This window comes from Thamnophis sirtalis, unplaced genomic scaffold (genome assembly GCF_051295495.1).
Source record: "Thamnophis sirtalis isolate CommonGarterSnake01/CBP01778 unplaced genomic scaffold, rThaSir2_p1.2 scaffold_8, whole genome shotgun sequence".
NCBI classification, from domain to species: domain Eukaryota; kingdom Metazoa; phylum Chordata; class Lepidosauria; order Squamata; family Natricidae; genus Thamnophis; species Thamnophis sirtalis.
In genome coordinates, this window is record NW_028261388.1 from 63,247,527 (window position 1) to 63,268,159 (window position 20,633).

At 39.3% G+C, this 20,633-nt stretch overlaps 1 protein-coding gene across 1 annotated transcript in view; it reads left to right on the forward strand.

Annotated features, from left to right (window-relative positions):
* CFAP47 (cilia and flagella associated protein 47) overlaps window positions 1-20,633 on the forward strand; it is a 583,307-nt gene that overhangs the window by 184,716 nt on the left and 377,958 nt on the right. Inside the window, exons 30-32 of the mRNA XM_087721802.1 lie at window positions 16,735-16,941; window positions 17,755-17,848; window positions 18,391-18,498. Coding sequence (XP_087577928.1) covers window positions 16,735-16,941; window positions 17,755-17,848; window positions 18,391-18,498 — 409 coding nt within the window. The remainder of the gene's footprint in view (window positions 1-16,734; window positions 16,942-17,754; window positions 17,849-18,390; window positions 18,499-20,633) is intronic.

Here is a 20,633-nt window from a genome sequence, read left to right on the forward strand (position 1 = left end):
TGTAAAATCAATACATATACCCAGTAAAAACAACTGGGGGGTAAATTTTATCCTTCTTTTAAAGATGTTTTGCAGGATCCACCATATTTTTATCCAAAATGCCTTGACATTACGACATGTCCACCATATATGAAAATATGTAGCATCACAAGAACCACATCTCCAACATTTAGGTTGAACATTTGGATACATAGAGGCAAGCTTTTTAGGATCTAGGTGCCATCTATAAAACATCTTATAAAAATTTTCTCTCAAGTTTTGTGCTTGTGTAAATTTCACATTTCTTACCCAGATTCTTTCCCATGTTTCAAGCATTATTGGTTCCTCGATATTCTGAGCCCATTTTATCATACAATCCTTAATCAGTTCCGTTTCAGAATCCATCTGTACTAATACATTATATATCCTCTTTATATGCATTGAGCTTTGATCTCTTATTTGTTTAAACAAATTATCCTCAACTTTTACAAAGCCAATTTTTTGATCTGTTTTCCACCTAGCCTGTAGTTGACCATACTGAAACCACGTTTGAACTACCTTCTCTTCTTTAAGTACCTCTAAAGATTTTAGTTCCATCACCCCTCTTTCTGAGATAAGAAGTTGTCTATAGGTGGTTCTATCGTGTTTTTGTTCTACATTCATATTTTCAATTGCATGTCTAGGAATTGCCCACATGGGCACTTTATCATTTAATTTATGTTGATATTTTTTCCAAACCCGCAATAAAGCATTTCTTAAGATGTGATTTTTAAATTTCTTATCCGTTTTTTTGTTAAATAACAAGTAAGCATGCCAACCATATAACAAGTCATATCCCTCGATATTCAAAATTCTGTCATTAGTTAGATGAATCCAATCACTAATTGCAGATAATGCCACTGCGTCATAGTATAATTTTAAGTTAGGTAATTTCAATCCTCCTCTTTCACGTGCATCTTGCATTATTTTCATCTTTACCCTCGGCTTCTTTCCTGCCCACACAAATTTGTTGATACCCTTCTGCCATTCTAAAAGATTCGCATCTCTTTTAAGTATTGGTAACATTTGAAAAAGAAATAAAAATTTTGGTAAAATGTTCATTTTTACTGCCGCTATTCTACCCAGCAAGGACAAATGCAGTTTTTCCCACCTTTTCAACTCCAACTGTGTACTATGCCAAAGTGATTCATAATTATACTTGTATAATTTCCCATTTGAGATTAAAATATTAACTCCAAGATATTTAACTTTTTTAACTACCTCACATCTTAGCATCGCCCCCAGTTCTTCCTTCTGTTTAATAGTCATATTTATAGCTATTATTTTGGTTTTTCCTAGATTTATTTTAAATCCCGAGACTTGACCATATTGATTGATCGTATTCAATAATACCCTACTAGTTTCCTGCGGTTGTTCCAATATTATAACCAGATCATCCGCAAATGCACGGACTCTATATTCTTGCTGTCTAATTTTAATCCCTTTTAGACCGCCTAGGCCCCGTATCTTATTCAACAGTATTTCCAAAGTTATAATAAACAATAATGGGGACAGAGGACAGCCCTGTCTTCTACCTTTTTCAATTTGAAAGGAGTCTGTCAGACTTCCATTGACAATGATCTGGGCTGTTTGCTGCTGATATATTGCACCAATTGACCGTAAAAAGCCATCTCCTATCTGCATTTTTTGCAATGTCTTCAGCAGGAATTGCCAATTAACTCGATCAAAGGCTTTCTCCGCATCCAAAAATATGAATGCGGCCGGGATTTGATTGTTCTTTCCCAGGTATTCTAAAGCGTTGATAATTAATCTAACGTTGTCCTTCATCTGTCTGCCCTGTATAAAACCAGTTTGATCGGTATGTATCAGTTGTTGAATTACCCCCATTAGCCTATTTGCTAATATTTTAGTAAAAATTTTATAATCTACATTGAGTAATGAAATAGGTCTGTAATTTTTTGGTTGGGTAAGGTCTTGGTCTTCTTTGGGTATCAACAATATGAACGCAGTCTTCCACGAAGGAGGCACTTTCCCTCCCGATTGAATTTTATTGAATAGTTCTCTGAGGGGTTCTACCATTTCTAACTGTAGATTTTTATAATAAACAGCTGTTAAACCATCTGTGCCTGGTGCTTTCCCTAACTTTAATTGTTTAATTGCCTGCAAAATTTCCCCAGAGGTTATAGGTTGATTCAGCTTATGCCTATGTTCTTCTCTAACTAGGGGGATTTTCTCTTTATCTAGGTATTTATCTATATCTCCGTCCTTAATTTTATCCCCTTTATACAACTCTGTAAAAAATTCCCGAAATACCTTTTGAATCTCTTCCTGTTGAAACACTTCCTTCCCTCTGTAACACAATTTGGATACATTTCGAGCTTTCCTTTTTTTTCTAATCTGATAAGCCAACCACCTACCGGGTTTATTTGCATTGCAGAAAGTATTATGTTTAGCATATAATAAACTAGTAGCTACCTGGTCAGAGATCAGCATATCAAACTGAGATTTTAATATAGCAATTGTTTCCCTAATCTTTGTATCTCCTGGATTCAATGTTAATTCTGACTCTTTCCCTTTAATTTCCTCTTCCAATTCTTTTCGTTTTTGCCCTTGTTTGTGTCTATGTATTTTGTTTATATTCATTAATACTCCTCTCATATACGCTTTGCTTGCATCCCATACATATTCCAAAGATGTACCCTTGTTCATATTGAGAACAAAATATTCCGATAGCAATTTTTTACAATCATTAACATACTTTTCATATCTAAATAAATTTTCATTCAACCTCCAGGACCTTCTTGCCTGAGCTACCCTTCCCAATTCCATCCAGACTGGATTATGGTCTGAAAGAACTCTCGCCATAATCTTTGTCTTCTTCACCCTACAAAGTAAATCATTTGTAATTAGTATAAAATCAATCCTTGAAAGAGATTGATGTCTATTGGAAAAAAAGGTAAAGTCATATTCTTCTGCATGCCTCTCGCGCCAAGCGTCTCGCAATTCAAAATCGTCCAGCATGTCAAAAAAGGGTTTGGGTAACTTAGCTCGAAATTTGGTGTTCGGGCGAGCTGTCTTCTTATCTCTTTTGGTGTCGATCACGCCATTCCAGTCACCCAACAATATACAAGACTCAAAGTCCCACTGTACTAATTTAGCGTGAAGATTTCTATAAAATCCATCTTGTTGTTGATTAGGAGCATAAATTCCCAAAAGTAACGTCTTTTTCCCTTCTAAGATTAAATCTAATGCAATATATCTTCCAAAGGGATCTGCTTCAATTAGCTCAGCTTTAATGTCTTTTCTTAAATATACTACTATGCCATTTTTCTTTTCCATGGCTGAGGTCGCAAAATGTTGGCCCAGTTTGGGGTTAAACAAATATTTTTGATCGGTTGATTTGATATGAGTTTCTTGCAAGCAAATTATGTCATTCTTAAACTGTTTGAGATAATGAAATATTTTCTTTCTTTTCTGTGGAGAGTTCAGTCCGTTAACATTCCATGTCAAAATCTTAGTTGTCATTTTTGGTTGCCTGAAGCTTTTTTAGAGCCTCCCGCAAGGCCTGTCTCACCTTTGGTTTGGCTCCTCCCACAGCTTCTGAGCTTGTTGCAGTAGCTCCTTGATCAATGGCCAACGATTATTGAGATTGTTGCATAGTAGCTTGTTTATCCGTTTGTCTGGTGGTCTTACGGTTGGATCTTTTTTCCTTGACTCCTTGCCCTTCCGGAAGAGGGAGATGATACATTTTATCTGATGGTTGTGTGGTTTGCTGTTTATCTTGTTCGTCTCGTGGTTTTTCACCATATCCCGAAGGTTCAGGGTATCCCATCTTCAGAATCCTATGATAGAAATCACGAGCTTTCCATACAGAGCTGAGACGATATCTTTGTTTGTCCATTGTAACTATAATACCGAATGGGGCATCCCATCTGTACTGTATCTGACGCTTTCTGAGCTCTTCCACCAGAAAAGCATAATCTCTTCTGGCTCTTAGCATCTGAGGTGGTATTTCTTTCAAAACAATCAGGTCCTGTCCACCAATTTGAAGCTTAGTATTGTAAGACTCTTGTAGTATTATATTTCTAGATTCTCTTGTAACAAAGTATATTACCACGTCTCGGGGAAGTTGCCTTTGTTTTGCCGCCCATGAGTTAACACGAAAAATCCTGTCAATCTGCCAATCAAAATTGGATCCCGGTTTTCCCACCAGACGGTCAAAAGCTTCAGAAAACATTTGCTTTAAGTTCTCCTGCTTTTCTTCACGCAGCCCCCTCACTCTTAATGCAACTCCATCTGCTTATACTGTATCATAATAATTTGTTTTTCAGCATTATCAATTTTTTGTTCCACCACTTCAGTTTTGGATATCAGGTTAGTTTTAGCTTCATTGAGAGTTTCTAAATTATCTTCCATTCCAGAAATATATTCTGTTATCACATTTACAATTCCCATCATATTATCATTCATTTTAGTGACCCTGGTATCGAATTTGTCATATAGAACTTCCATCTCATTCCTTATTTCAACTTTGAAATCTTTAAGCATTTCTAGATTCTGTTCTCTGAATTCTTTAAACATTTCTAAGTTCTGTTCTCTGGATTCTTTGAACATTTCCAGAAAAAATTCTTTTGTTAGTACATCTCCACTAGGGGGCATAGATGGTGGGGGCTGCAACTTTGTACCAGGTATGGGAGACGTTTTCAGAGGTAATTTGACAGAGGTTAATTTGGATGCCATTATATTTTGGTTTTAATTATTTATTCTAAATTACTAATCCACTGTGCTATGTGGAGAAAAAGAAATTCCTCCCCCCCTTTTTTTCCTTCTTTTTTTTTTTTTTCAAGGGGTTTTACGGAGGATTTCAAAAGAGAAAGTCCGTTTGGAATGTTTGGAATGTCTCTTTATCAACAACAAAGAGTCTTGAAAGCTTTAAGGGAGTAGCTCTAATTAAATTATAAGAAATTGTTTCTTTGATTCTGTAGCAGGAAGCCGGAGATAACAAATGCAGAAGCTGTAAACGCCATTTTGAAGACAATTAAACAAAAGAGGTTTTTATAACATTGAAGCTGGTATTTCAGATAGAGAAAGGTTTTAAAGTTCACAAGTTGGTCTTTGCTCGTATTGATTTTTAATAGTCTCTTTTCTAAAGATTGTCCTAAGGGGGAGGGGTCCTGTCTTGTGCTGTGAATAACAGCTGCGAAGTTCAGGTCGGAGTTGAATGACTCAGCTTTGGGTTGATCCTCCCCCTCCGTCCACAGCTCACAAAAAAACAAACTGTGAACTTCAAAGAAGATTCTTACCAGCTGAGATTCCTCACTGCTTTTTTCTTGTCTGAAAAAAGAGTTATCTTCTTGATATTGAGTAGATAACGAACCTGAATTCTGGGGGCAGCTCTGTTAAGCTGCCGACCGGCGACAGGCCACTCCCCGGAAGCCGAAAAAACAGTCTTCAATTGCCCACTAGGTAGCTTCCAGTTCAAAGTGATGCCTTTTGGATTACAAGGAGCTGCTGCAGTTTTCATGCAGCTAATCAAGGTGCATGAGCACCTTTACAATGGAGTTCTACAACGGAGATGACATTCTCATCTTCAGTAAAACCCTAGAGGACCACATCAAGGATAGCATCAAGTCCTAAAGAAACTCCTTGCAGCCAAACTCTATACAAAGCTGTCAAAAGATCCACCCGACGACCTGGACTACCTTGGCTACTGAGTGTCAAGCCAGGAAAAGTAAAAGCTGTCCTAGACTGGTAGTCCCCATGCACCCACAAGCAACTTCAGAGTTTCCTCGAGTTTGCCAACTTCTATAGACAATTCATTCCTGCCTTCACTGTAGTAGCACTCCCCCGCATGGGACTGTTGAAAAGGAGAGCACCCAAAGGCAAGCCAACCACTGGCCTGGTCCCTAGAGTGTCAGCAGGCCTTTGAGACCTTAAAAAAACTATCCACAGAGGAACCTGTCCTCAAGCACCCTTACCCAGAGAAACTGTTCATGGTCCAGGTGGATGCCAGCGATGTAACCATAGCAGCAGTTCTGCTACAAGCAAACCCAGGGCCAGCTACAACCTTGTGCCTACACCTCCAAAAAACTTAGCAACACCAAGAGACATTGGGCAGTCTGGGAGAAGGAATCTTAGGCAATCCGCTGGTCTCCTCACCTGGGGACACTTTTTAGAGGGGAGTAAAGTGCCCTTTGAAGTCTGGATTGATCACAAAAATCTAGAGGCACTGAAAACACCCTGAAAACTCCCCCAAACAAGTCAGGTGGGCACAATACTTTAAGCGGTTTGACTTTGAATTAAAATACATCCCAGGAGAAAAGAACCTGCTGGCTGATGCCTTGTCCAGAAAGGCACAATTCAACAGCCACTGAGAGGAGATTATCCATGCTATCATTCCCACCTGCCAGCCGGTGGTCCAAGTCACCACCCAGGGTGAAGCCCAATGACAGCCACCCATTGGAGGTCAATCAATCAATTTATCAATTGATAAATTGATTGAATTGATTGATCGGAAGTGACCAGATGACCTCAGCACTAAAGACAGCCCTCTCTGCAGACTCTTGCTTCAACGGCAACAAAGACGCCTTGACCCTCAAGAATAAACTGGAATGGAAAGAGGCCAAACTGTATTATCCCTGCCACCCTGAGATTCCAGGTCCTGCAGCCAGCCATGAAACTAAATTGGCTGGACACTTTGATTATCTCAAGACTCTGCACCAGCCAGATGACAGTTCTGGAGGCCAAAAATGAAAAAAGACGTGGAGGACTATGTAAAAAGCTATGCTACCTGTGCGGCCTTGAAGAAGAGGCCAGGGAAGCCCCCTGAGCTCCTTCAGCAAGTAGCTGAGCCAAGTCCTCCCTGGGAGGAAATTGCCATGAATTTTATAGCTGAGCTCCTGGAGAGAGGAGGTAACATGATCATTTGGACTGTAAATGACTTATTCTCAACACAAGCCCCCTTCACTGCCTACACAGGTGTGCTCTCCACCAAAAACTGGGACAGGATGTTCATAAAACAAACCTATAGATTGCATGGGGTCCCCCGCCAAATTATCTCTGACAGGGGAGTCCAATTTACTGAGAAGCTCTGGAGGGAGTTCCTGAGGGCCATAGGATCCACCAGCTCGGCTTTCCTTTTGAGCACAAATGGGGCAAAGGAACGAGCAAACACCATGATGGAACAATACGTGAGATGCTATGTGGACTACCAGCAGCCCAACTGGACAGATCTGCTGCCTTTCGTGGAAGTAGCCTACAGCAATGCCATGCATAATAGTACTGGTCTGACCCCATTTCAGATTACCAGTGGCATGGAATTTGTCCTTATGCCAGAACTGCCCATGGAGCCACCATCATCTATGTTTCTGAACGATTGGATGGATTCCTTGAAGAGGGGGTGGGAAAATAACAAACGAGCCCTGGTGAAGGCACTGAGGATGTATAAAAAGCAAGCTGACAAGCTCTGGTCCCCCCAACCAAGGGGTGAAATGTGAATTGAGTAGGGGGAACGATGGCATCTACTATGTGCTCCCATTCACATTTTTACTTTGGGTATGCGGGAGAGGGTGTCAGCTAGAAAGTTCCTCCCGCCTGGAACGTGCTTTAGCACGAAGTTGAACTGGTTGAAGTATTGAGCCCAGCGGACTTGTTTGGGCGATAGCTTGTGTGGGGTCCTAAGGGTCTCCAGATTTTTATGGTCAGTCCAGATTTTGAACTCTTCCAGCAAGTGGTGCCAGGTTAGCATTGCCCATGTCACCACAAAGCCTCTTTTTCCCATGTGGCCCATGGTCTCGCTGTGTCTGTGAGCTTGCAGTAGGTGTAGGTGCAGGGCTGTAGGTTTCCTTGGCTATTTCTTTGGAGTAGCACTGCTCCCAGAGCCACATCACTGGTATCTGCTTGGATAATGAAGGATTTTCATGGTCAGGATGCTTTAGTACTGGTTCCTTTGCAAATACTTCTTTTAGTGTCTCAAATGCCTTTTGGCAGTTTAGGTCCCACTGTAGAGTTTGTCCCAGGTTGGGGGGCTTTGCCTCTGTGTTCTCTGTCTTTAAGAGGTCCGTCATGGATTTGGCGATCTTTGTGAAGGAGGGGATGAACTTTCTGTAGAGGTTTGCGAATCCTAGGAAGCTTTGTAGCTGTCTGCAAGTGTGTGGGGGTTGCCAGCCTAGGGCAGCTTGTACTGTGCTCTCCTATTTGCATTTTTTGCATTATTTTCAATAAAAATTGCCAATTCACTCGATCAAAGGCTTTCTCTGCATCTAGAAATATAAGCGCAGCAGGGATTAGGTTATTCTTTCCCAAATATTCCAGTATATTAACAATTTGTCTTACATTACTTCTCATTTATTTCCCTTGTATAAAACCTGTTTGATCATTATGAATCAACTGCTGAATAACCAACATTAATCTATTCGCTAGTATTTTAGTAAAAATTTTATAATCTATGTTAAGTAATGAAATAGGTCTGTAATTTTTTGGTTGACTAAGATCTTGATCCTCTTTTGGTATCAGGGATATGAAGGCTGTCTTCCAAGATGGGGGTACCTTCCCTTCCATTTGGATCTTATTAAATAGTTAGTTCCTTAAGAGGTTCTACCATTTCTAATGGTGAATTTTTGTAATAAGCCGATGTCAGCCCATCTGTACCCAGTGCTTTCCCTACCTTTAGCTATTTAATTACCTGGAGAATTTCCCCCGAAGTTATTGGTTGATTCAATCTCTCCCTCTGCTCGTCTTTAACTATGGGTATTTTTTCTTTATCCAGGTATCTATCTATTTCTAAACCTTGTATTTTGTCATTCATGTACAATCCTGTGAAGAATTCACGAAAGACCTTTTGGATCTCATCGTGTTGATACACTTCTTTCCCTTTATAATGTAATTTCGATATATTATGAGATTTCTGTTTCTTCCTAATCAGATATGCTAACCATCTACCAGATTTATTTGCATTACAAAAAGTGTTATGTTTTGCGTATAGCAAGTTAGTAGCCACCTGGTCTGACATCAGCATATTAAATTGCTCTCTTAATAAAATCATTGCTTCTTTAATCTTCTTATCTCCTGGGTTTAGTATTAACTGTTGTTCTCTCTTCTTGATTTCTTCTTCTAGTTCAATTCTTTCCCCCCCCCTGTTTACGTCTATGTAACCTATTTAAATTTATTAGAACTCCTCGCATATACGCTTTACTTGCGTCCCAACCATTTCCATAGATGCACCCTTGTTAATATTAAAAACAAAATATTCTCTTAGCAATTTTTTACATTCATTAATATTTTTCTCATATCTAAATAAGTTTTCATTCAATCTCCAAGTTCTTCTTGCTTGCGTCCCATGTTCCAGTTCCATCCAAACCGGATTATGATCTGATAAAGCTCTGGAACATATCTTCATCTTCTTTACCCTAGAAAGCAAATCATTGGTTGTTAGTATGAAATCAATCCTAGAAAAAGATTGATGTCTATCGGAGAAAAATGTAAAGTCATCTTCTTCTGCATTCCTTTCTTGCCAGATGTCTCTCAGTTCAAAATCATCCATCATATTGAAAAAGGACTTGGGTAGTTTCGCTCGCGTTTGGATATTTTGCCGGAGACCCCTCTTGTCTTTCTTGGTATCCATAACACCGTTCCAGTCACCCAGTAATATGCAAGATCTATAGTCCCAATGTACTAACTTATTATGGAGCATTTTATAAAATTTATCTTGTTGTTGATTGGGAGCATATATTCCCAATAAGAGTATCTTTTTCCCTTCTAATACCAGTTCTATTGCAATATATCTTCCTTGAGAATCTGCTTCAATTAATTCGGCTTTCATGTCCTTTCTTAAGTAAATAACTCTACCATTTTTCTTCTCAGGAGCAGAAGCTACAAAGTGTTGTCCAAGTCTTGTATTAATCAAGTATTTCTGGTCAGTTGATCTAATATGAGTCTCTTGCAGGCAAATTATGTTATTCTTAAATTGTTTCAGATAATGATTTATTTTCTTCCTTTTCTGTGGGGAGTTTAAGCCACTAATGTTCCAGGTTAAGAACTTAGTTGTCATCTTTAGCTCCCTGAAGCTTTTTAAGAGCCATCTGGAAATCCTGTAGTTTGATTTTCGGCCTGGCTCCACCCACTGCTTCTGAACTAAAACCTGCGACTTCTTGGATGGTAGCATGTGTTTGTTGTGAAGCTTGTTACTTTTTTAGCTCTTGTTCCTTTCTCCTGGTAATCACACGGGTTGGTCTTTGCTCCTTCGCTCCTTGATTTTTTAAAGCCTCGGCTAAGGCCGTGCTCAGTTCTTTTTGCAGTATTTCTCAGGTCAAAGGCTCCCCTGCAAGGGTAGGAAGGGATTGGGGGGGGGGAGTAGTGACTGTAATTTAGTCCCAGGAGCAGGTGAATTACCAGCACTTTTAGACACATTGGGGGGGGGGGAGTTTTTGCTGTTTAGAAGCCATTCCAGATTTAATCTTCTCCACCCAATTACTAAATCCAGGCAAGCTGCTTGTCCAGTAATTACTATTTAGTTTGGTAATAAATCACTACTGATTTAATGATCTTTAAATGTCCTGAGCTCCATAGAAATCTATGTCATCAGAGCCTGACCCCTCCTACAAAGCTGTTCGGTGCCATTTTCTGTGTATTTCTAGGAAGTAAATTGTCAGAAAGAATTCTTTAAAAAATGGAGTTAAAGACTTGTACATACAATCAGAAGTTCACCAGTATCAGTTCTGCCCATTTTGAGATCAGTAATAAATCAGTCCTTGAGCTGAGGGTGGACGTGTGCCTTTGTTCTGCAAAAAAAAGCAAAAGATGTCCTTGACGCAGAGAATCCACTATGTTACCGGGCGGCTCCCTCTTCCCACCCCAGATTTATGTTCTGGGGGGTTAAATGGAGCACTGCCCAAACATAGCTTGCTCGCCTCCTCCTCCTTTGCCTGGAGAAGAGATAATCAAACTCAAACAGTTGATGGATACTGTTTAGACAGCTTAACGCAGCCAAGGATCCGGAGCTGTTAAAAACAACAGTTTCCCATCCCGGAAGCCCCTGTTCAGTAAATTCTTAATGTGATGGATGGGCTCGATGAAGTGATACCAGTTTCCCAATGTCTGGTTTTAAGTCACTTAGCAGGAGTCTTAAATCACCATGTTCAGTACTCTGGAATCGATTTCTTTGCTTGGAGAGAAGTTGGATGACCACACTGAAGCCATGTTCCACCAAATATGATGTTGGAAATGCAACAAGGAGCTTCTTAATCACGTCCATAGTGCAGGATAGTGATCAGAAATTTCTTTCTGTAACCAAAACTCTTGGTACGATTTCTTAAACTTTGGCTTCAGCTCAATGTCATTTTGCAGCTCTGTGAGTTGTTCCTCCACTACCCCATCTTTCTTGGTATCTGAAAATGGATTTATCACCCAATCTGGAATTTCCATCAAAAAAAGATCCTGATATCATTCAGACATCTAAGTCTTAGAATGTCAGAGAAACAACTTTAGCTGGATAGTCACATTCCTGCAATAGCATCATTGTAATTTTCTGTTTCATTAATTTCCACAATATCAACACCAGCTTTGCTACTAACCCCTTCCAAACCATCTGCATAGTCTTTAGGATTTGGTGGTCTAAATATCAAAAACGGTTGACTCACATCACACATCTAAGCAAAACTGAAGTACAATCTATTTTTCCTTTTTTTAAAAAAAAATATCTCAATTTTAAGATTTGTATTACTGTTTTCATATACTCCCCATCCAGAAATGACAAGAAACTCTGGTGTCATTTTTTTAAGCAATCATGGACAGATAATTGCTCATACTTGCCTTAATATTATTGGGCAATTTTCTTATTGGCTATGCTAACCAAGAGGTGCTCTGGTCATTGTTAACCCTGCTGCAAATTTTATTTGTGCACATATCCACACATACAAAGGCATACAATATAATCTTATCTCCTTCAGATTACCAATTATTTTGCATGACACAGACATTCTGCCTTTAAATGCTTACGTGGTTTCAATGGCTAAACTTCTGCTCACCGAACCAACTATTCAAAACCAGTAATTCCGCAAGGAGAGAGGATGGGAATGGGGATATTTCAAAAACTAAACACATATCCTAAAAGAAAATCCACCTGCAACCAGCATTGAGTGGAGCTTTTATAAGCTTTAGAATAAATGAGCTGGAAGGGACCTTGGAGATCTTCTGGTCCAGCCCTCTGCTCAAGCAGGAGAACCTATACCAGAGGTTTTCAAACTTGGCAACTTTAAGACTTGTGGACTTCAACTCCCAGAATTCTCCAGATAGCTATGGACTTCAACTCCCAGCTATGCTGGCTGGAGAATTGTGGGAGTTGAAGTCCACAAGTCTTAAAGTTGCCAAGTTTGGGGACTCCTGACCTATATTATAGTAGTATATACACATAGTAAACTGTTCTGTCCCCCCTTCACGGCTCTTAACAAATGGCAAGACAAATAAACTTAAAAGGAACTTTCTTTATCAGTTCTCAGTTCAAACTGGCTTCGAGCCCAAAAATAACATAAATACAGTCTCTAACCAGATAACAGAATACAAAACAACTCTTACAAGCAATGCACTTCTCCAAGTGTAGCCTTGAATCAGGGTTACAAGAAACACAAAACACTTATCCAAGTTTATCTTCCATAAATCACGATTGATGATCAAGCAATGTTGTACCAAACAAGGAACGCATGAAGGAACGTTGACTCCTGCGACTAGGGCGTGGCAGCATCCGTCCTTTTATCACCAAACCTGCCTCTAACAAGCCCCAGCTGCATAATGAATCTTGTATCCCGAAAAGACTCACAGAAGAACTCTGCTGAGTCACAACAGTAAACTATACCTGTATCAAAGAAAGCTCCTGTGAGTTTAACAACACCCGTATTTCCAAGGCTAGAAATGGAATATTGCAATGCGAGCTTCCTCCTGCTGGTAATCCAAACCCCTCTAACCAAAATCCATGCCACCAAAAGAGCGCAACCGCACTTCCGCTCATCACCCCCTCCCCCCAGTTACTGTTACCCAGCCGCATCTCCATGCAAAGGAAGAGGATGGCATGAAATATGTGACCGTTTTTTAAACCAGTGGCAAAGAGCTCTCTTGCAAGCTCAACTAGAATTCGATTGGTAGGGTTTCCCCCCCCCCAACAACATCGTGCATGATCTCCCCACCCACCGACCATTAAAAAAAAAAACTTTTCACAAGCCAAGCCAGTCAGTTAAGACGCCGGCGGTGTTGGAGGGTGGGCGATTGAAGCGGCGCGCACCCCTCTCCTGGGAGGAAGGGGGTGATTGGAGGGGAGGGTGGTGACATTGCTCAAAGGGAAACATGCAGCTATTTCCAGGTTTGTTTGAGTAATTTCGTCCTTCTGCCCATGCTGATGGGCTTTAAACAGTCCATCTTCTGCTTGGCAAGTTTCTCCTTTCCATCTGAGAATTAGCTAAGGGGAAGCTACCAACCTAGGGGTAATGCCCTCTGTAGCCAACACAAAACACAATCTTTTTTTCCTTGCCCTCTTAGTGCCCCCCCCGCTGCCTCCCCTGCTGCCCCCTTGCCTCTTAGTGCCCCCCTGCCGCCCCCTTGCCTCTTAGCATCCCCCTAAGTCATCCCACCACCACCCCGGGGGTGGTACCGCCCACTTTGGGAACCACTGCTCTAGCCCTTCGGCGATGGTATTTACCATGGCTCTGGTGGGAGGGTAGAGGTGTCCATAGCATTCTAGGTGAATCTTAGCAAAGTCAAGGAATAGAGCTAGCTGGTCTGAGTCCCCATCAAATTTTCATCTGAAGCAGGGCAGTACATTCTTCATTGCTCTTCCCTCCTCCTGTTGGCCTCTGTAAGCCCTTGCTTTGTGTGGCTGACCATCTTCCTTGGAACTAGTTTGGAGAGAGGGAGGAGATTGCCTGTCCTGGGTGGGCTGCCTGCTGTGTGGGAGTGGGACTGGCTGCTGTTTCGAGCTCCTGCTCCTTCTAATGGGTGGAGAAGGGGGTGCTGCACTCCATTCTGTGTCTCCTTACTTCAAAAGGATCAGATGTCCCTCCCCTCTCTTTTGGGTGGCATGATGGTGGCCATTACAGCATGATGGTGGCCATCACAAATGGTGGCCCAGTCAAACTCCTCCTTCAGTTTCTCTATTGAACTTTTCAGGTCTTCCATCAGGTTCTTTGGGAGCCTGACTTGTTCCTAGTCCCACATCCAAGCCACCTCGCCAGCTCGTTCAGTGGCCTTCCCCCTTTCTGGGCATTGGGGTGGGGGAACTCAACCTCAGCTGCTTTAGGGGTTAACCTCCACCAATACTCATACCTTTTTGCTTTGGCAGCTGGAGCAGGTATCTTAGCTTTGATGTCTGGAGAGGGCTCCAGTTGCAACCCATCAGGTTGATGGGTCCTGGGATTGCCAGGTTGGAAGAAATCTCTGCCTCCTTTTGGGTAGCTTGCAACATGCATTCTTCGGATAGCCCACCCTCTACCATGGTTGCCTGAATTTCTCTCCAACCATCCCAGATATAGGGGAGCGATTGCAGTGCCCGGGTTCAGAAAGCCTGGTAATGTTGATTGGTTTTAAAAGGAGAGTTGACCTGCTTTCAAGGTTCCAACAGATGCCCTAATTAATTCAGGAGTCTTGAGCCAAGTTGCAAAAGAAAACCAGTTATTTATTAGGAGCATCATGGTGGCATCTACTCGAGTGAGATCAACTCTACTGCATGTAGTTTATGGTTCAACTTTGACCCTGTTTCCCCTCTCCTCTCAGTCTGTGTCATAAATCACATTCTCCAATGAGGAACTCCTATGGGCTGTCGAACACCACGTCTCACAAGCCAGCGTTGGCAATCTGAGATCCAACCCTGGCAGAAGTTATGCGTAGAATATGCTCCCCCCTCTCTGTCTATGGCAAATTGAGAGCAGACTAAAAATGCTTTTGTGAGTTGACAGCCACCTGGGTGAAAAGTTGGGATGTGAAAGCTGAAAGATTAGTCAAGCAGTTTCACGACAAGTATTCTGGGAAGCCCAAAGAGCTGACAGGGGAAGGTTGGGGAGATTGAAGCAGGGTTAGTTTCATTCTCTATGTGTTTTTCCTCCCTTTTGCAGGACATCCTTTTTGTTTGAGAAGGGGCAGCCTGTTAACCCTGGAATCATCTTGGAACGTCTTCAGGGTTGCAACAGCAAGGCTGAAAAGAGCTGTGGGAAAGGGAGGAGAGATAGCAGGGGAAATATGTAGCCAAAATAACATTCTTTCTTCTGGGAGCCAAAGACATTCTCACCAGCACCTGGCACAGAATAGATGGGTCTAGAACTGTGACCTGACTGGGGCATGTGATGGTTGTGTGTAGTGAGGGGACTTTTGGATTTTGATTTGGGTGGGGAAAACCTGTGGAGCTTTAGAATTGGGTTTTCACCAGCTATGCCAATATGACGTGCCTAATAAATTTATACTTTGAGGAAAACTTGGGCCTTGGAGTTTTGATTTCATCTGGGCTGTTACTTGGAACTCTGACAATTATTAGTTACTTGCCAAAGGAGTCTGTATTACCAAACAGCATGTTAACAATTACATACAGTATATATATTTGAAATCTTACATGTGAATTCTCCATAGTAAAAAATAAAACTGAAAAAGTATGCGTTCATCAATAGTGTATTGATTTTTTTAGCCTTTCTATCATTGTTTTCATAACAGTTTCCATATAGTAGAATATAGTTGATGTGCACCAGGTTCCTTCACATAAAATATGTCCTGTATTAGGACTCCAGAAGGGTGTCTTCTCTATAGCAGTACCCACCCTGTGGAATGATGTTCTCCCTGAAATCTGCACATCTTCCCATTGTTGTTTAGATTGCCTTCTTCCTTGAAGACCTGAGTCTTTGCCCAGACCCTTGGTGGTGGTGGGTGAAGCCACCTTGCTTCCTTCTTTTTGGGCTTGTTGATCCTATCTTTTATTTTTTATTTATTTCTACATCAGTTGTTCTTGTTTAGTTATTATGCTATCTAGACCTGTTGATAATCAGACAGCATATCAAATAATAAATACAGCTAGTCCTTGACTTACAACAGTTTATTTAGTTACTATACGAAGTTACAATGGCACTGAAATAAGTGACAACCATTTTTCATACTTATGACTGTTGCAGCATCCCCATGGTCACATGATCAAAATTCAAATACTTAGTAAATGACCATACCTAGGAAGGTTGTAGTGTCCTGGGGTCATGTGATTGCTTTTTTGAGACCTTCTGACAAACAAAGTCAATAGGGAAGCCAGATTCACTTAACAACTGTGTGACTAACTTAACAACTGCAGTGATTCACTTAACAACTGTGGAAAGAAAGGTAAAAATATAGCAATAGCAATAGGATTTAGATTTATATACCATTTCACAGTGCTTTATAACCCCCTCTAAGTGGTTTTACAGAGTTAGCATATTGCCCCCAACAACCTGGGTCCTCTTTTTACTGACCTGGGAAGGATGGAAGGCTGAGTCAATCTTGAGCCAGGTGAGATTTCCCAAACTGCTGGCAGCCAGTGATCAGCAGAAGTAGCCTTCAGTACTGCACTCTAATCACTGCGACAGCACGGTTCGTGGGGCAAAATTCACTTAATTAATGTTTCACAGCAACATAAACGTTGGACTCAATTTTGTTCATTAGTCAAGGACTACCTGTACCACAAAATAACAAAATAATTCAGTAGGAGATTCTTTAATTTACCTTACTTTTAATAATAAAACAGATTTCTTTCTATCCTCTGTCTAGTGATATTTGTAAAATTCAAATGACTTCATCAGAAGAAAAACTTAAGCTAAATCTTGGTAAGGATACCAAGACAATTTATGATATGTTGATTCATTTAAGTGGACAATTATTGCCTGGAATTAGTTCAAGTCAAGTTTTGCCTTTTGATCCCATCCAACGAGTGGTGCAGCTTCACTGGCAACATTCTACAATGATCACTTTTCTCAAGTATGTGCTTTGAAAATACTAGTATGATTTGCACATAGTTTCAAAGGTTTTCCAGATGTGTACATATTAACTGAAGTACTAATATTATGCTAGAATATTCTGAAAGAAAATGATACTAATTATTATTTTGACTGCCCTCAAAAACCACAATAAAAAACATACATACATACATACATACATACATACATACATACATACATACATATATTCGATACACATTCCATAAATAAACAAGGTAAGAGCAAAAATATAAAATCAATATTAATTAAAAAATATTAACTTATTTCACAGGCAAATAGTTTTGATTATTTAATTTGTAAAATTAATAAAGCATGTGAAAGTACATATATTAACCCTCATTCCTTCCTTCCATCAAATGCAGTAAATAAGATGGTGATAAAGGGAAAAGGGACAGAACTGGGAAGAGATAAGAAAGGGAGTTACAATTTGGGATGGAAAAGAAGAAAAGAAAATAGCTGTTTACAAAAAGCTCAACAAGCATTCATGCTGCATTTTGCAATCATAAACCTATGTATACTTAACCTGTAGAAAATTCTATTGAATTCGATGGTTTTTATTCCCAAGTATTCTTAGGATTCCTATTCTTTGGTTGTAAAATCCTGCAATAGTCTACTCCTCTATTCAGAGGGACAATTGTTCTTGTGAGAAAAAGTAATCTGTTAAAAATCTCTTTTAGAGGATATCATAAGATTTCATATTTATGGCTATGATAAAATCTCTTGAAGTTAGTCATTCTTTTCCAATATTTTGCATTGTTTCTATTTTTTTTCTTTGCTTTGATGTTGACTTTAGAAGTCAAGGAGCATCTCTTTCCCACATTATGCCTCAGTTTCTTCTTGACTTTGAAGATTATGTGATATGGTCCCATTTACAGCTTATGCTGAAGGTAATTTACCTAGCTAAACTTTGTATTTTTAATGTTAATATATTGTAATAATTAAAAACATATCTCTGGTTGTATGAATAGTAGTATAATATGTAAATCTACAACTTTTTATTTTGTTGTGAGTTATGTACAAGCTATAGCCAGCTTGTAGTGCTTCAATAAAACTTAGATCAAGAAAGAAATGTACAAATTTGTAAAGGATGTTTGCTGGAAATGTAACATGCTTTTTCCCTCTCTTTCCTGCATGTCAATCTAAGCTCATTGAAGTGCATTTATTTGAAAGTAGATCAAGTTACCAAATAAATATTGGTATGACTGTTATACCATTTTTATAAACTTATGTAGAATTTTGGACACAGCATTTTGTTCATCCACAGGTTTATTACTACTACTATGGTAATTTATTACACCTCAATGCCACCCAAATATGAAGACCATCTTAATAATAATTTTATTTCAGATAACAGATAATATTAGTTCATTGTGGTAGATGATGAAAAAAACCAAAATGTAAATCAGAATTATTTTATCTTTATGTAAAGATTCAAAAATCTGATGAAGATGAGAGTTATATTTATGTTTTGGATGACTCTACCTTTGAGGCTGTGAGTAAGCGAGCCTGGACAGATGTCCTAATTCAAATATACAAGGTGAGATGAATAAGTCTTTATTCACACAAACCTGATTGACATAATGTAAAACTATTGCTTGTTTTAGCAGTAATTATGACAGTGCAAAATAAAGTGTAATCCTTTTATTTATATATGTATTTGGGTCTATGAATTAGTGACTAAAATTAAGTTCAAATTATATATATATATATATATATATATATATATATATATATATATATATATATATATATATATATATATATATATATATATATATATATATATATAACTTAATTTTAGTATATATATATCTATATATCTGAAAATTGATTGGACAACTTAAAAGCAAATTGGTTCTTAAAGAAAAATAAGATTCCTGCTGAAGAATGTAGACTGAATCTGGACACTTAAAATCTTCAGTGAAGTCTCTGTAAGATTGAAAAAGACACCCTGTTTGATTTTTAAAAAAAGTATCACAAGAGGTTCTATATAAGAACATTATTCAGATGAGTACAAGCACTCTTCAGCACCCAGGACACCAGACTACCTATGCAAGATCCAACAGAATGGATACCCATGCTACTTTATCAAAAAGTGTCTGACCATTCAGTCTAGTACAACACAACAAGCAAAAGCTATGGAAAGGTTAACACTGCCATGTTTTTTTTAAAAAAAATCTCAGAAACAACTGACAAACTATTGCAACTGCACTCATCAATGTGACACACAAATCAACAAAGCTCTCAAAAATATTTTAACATAGGTTATCCAAAAGACCCAGTAGCTGAAGAAGAAAAAAAACAGGAGTTATTTACAACATACATGTAAGGACTGTAACAGCTACTTTATAGGACAGACAGGCAGAAGAATGAATGCCAACTAGTAGTCAGAAGACATGATGAAAATTCCTTAATCTCACAACACATGGACAGATCAACCATAAACCATGGGAAACTGGGAAACTAAACATCCTAGACTAGGTTAAATCCAGAGATGCTAGTGAATTTCTGGAAATTTGGAATAAAGCATCAATAGATACATAAATCACATTTACACACCATTCAAAAGAGACAATAAAAAGAAGGAAGCAAAAAGACCAGCCAACACTCATGTGAACTTCGATGAACAATAGACAATCAATTAACAATTAAGTAAAAAAGAATACTGCACAACAGTGGAAAAAACAAAGATATGAAAATGAATAAATATTAGAATGTTCAGGAATGAATAAATTGACAATTGAAATCAAGAAGGCTTCAAATACTTTTCCACGTGGGATTTGTTTTATCAATTGCTAACTAACAGAAACAGCAATTAGAAATCTAAAAGTATGAAAGAAAACACCAATTATGTAAGGAAAGGTCACTAAAATGTATAAGGAAATATTATTAGTACTTGATCATTATTAATGTGTAGATAACTGCAGGACACACACACACACACACAAACTATGACAGTGCTAAGAAAACACAGAAGCCAGGAAGCTCACAGCAACCACCTCACAATTACCTAAACAACCAGGTATCACACAGAAACACACAAAATCTGGTAAGCTGCCTTACACCAACCTGGCCTGCCCATAGAAAAGCAGCCACCTTGAGACACATAAACCATGCACCAACATGTACACTTAAAAGCAACATATTGCATCACAAATAAAACATTTGCAAAAAGGAATAACATTTCTTGTAATAAACATTCTATAAACAATAAATAAATAAAAATTCCCTAAAAATAATTAAAAACCACCAAGCTCAGGGAACACCAAGGACCCTGCTGTCGTCTCCCCCCCCCACTCCTCTTCCTCCTCTCAATATATCCCACTCTTTCTAGCACTGATGAGGATGATAATACCTGGTTTGGGTAATGAAACATCTGCAAGAAAACAAGCAAGCTCAGAGAGCACCAAGGACCACACATCGCCCCCCCCTCCTCCCTGTATACCCCATTTTTTCTAGCACTGATGATGACACCTGGTTGGGTAATGAGATGCCTGCAAGAAAACCACCATGTTCAGAGAACACCAAAGGACCCCACAGTCCTCTCCCTCCTTATCTTTTTCCTTTTTGCCCTTCTACTTCTTCTCCTCCTTCCTCCCCAACTCCATTCCCTTCTAACACTGATGATGTTAGCTAGTTTGGTAATGAAATGTCTGTAAGAAAACCACCAAG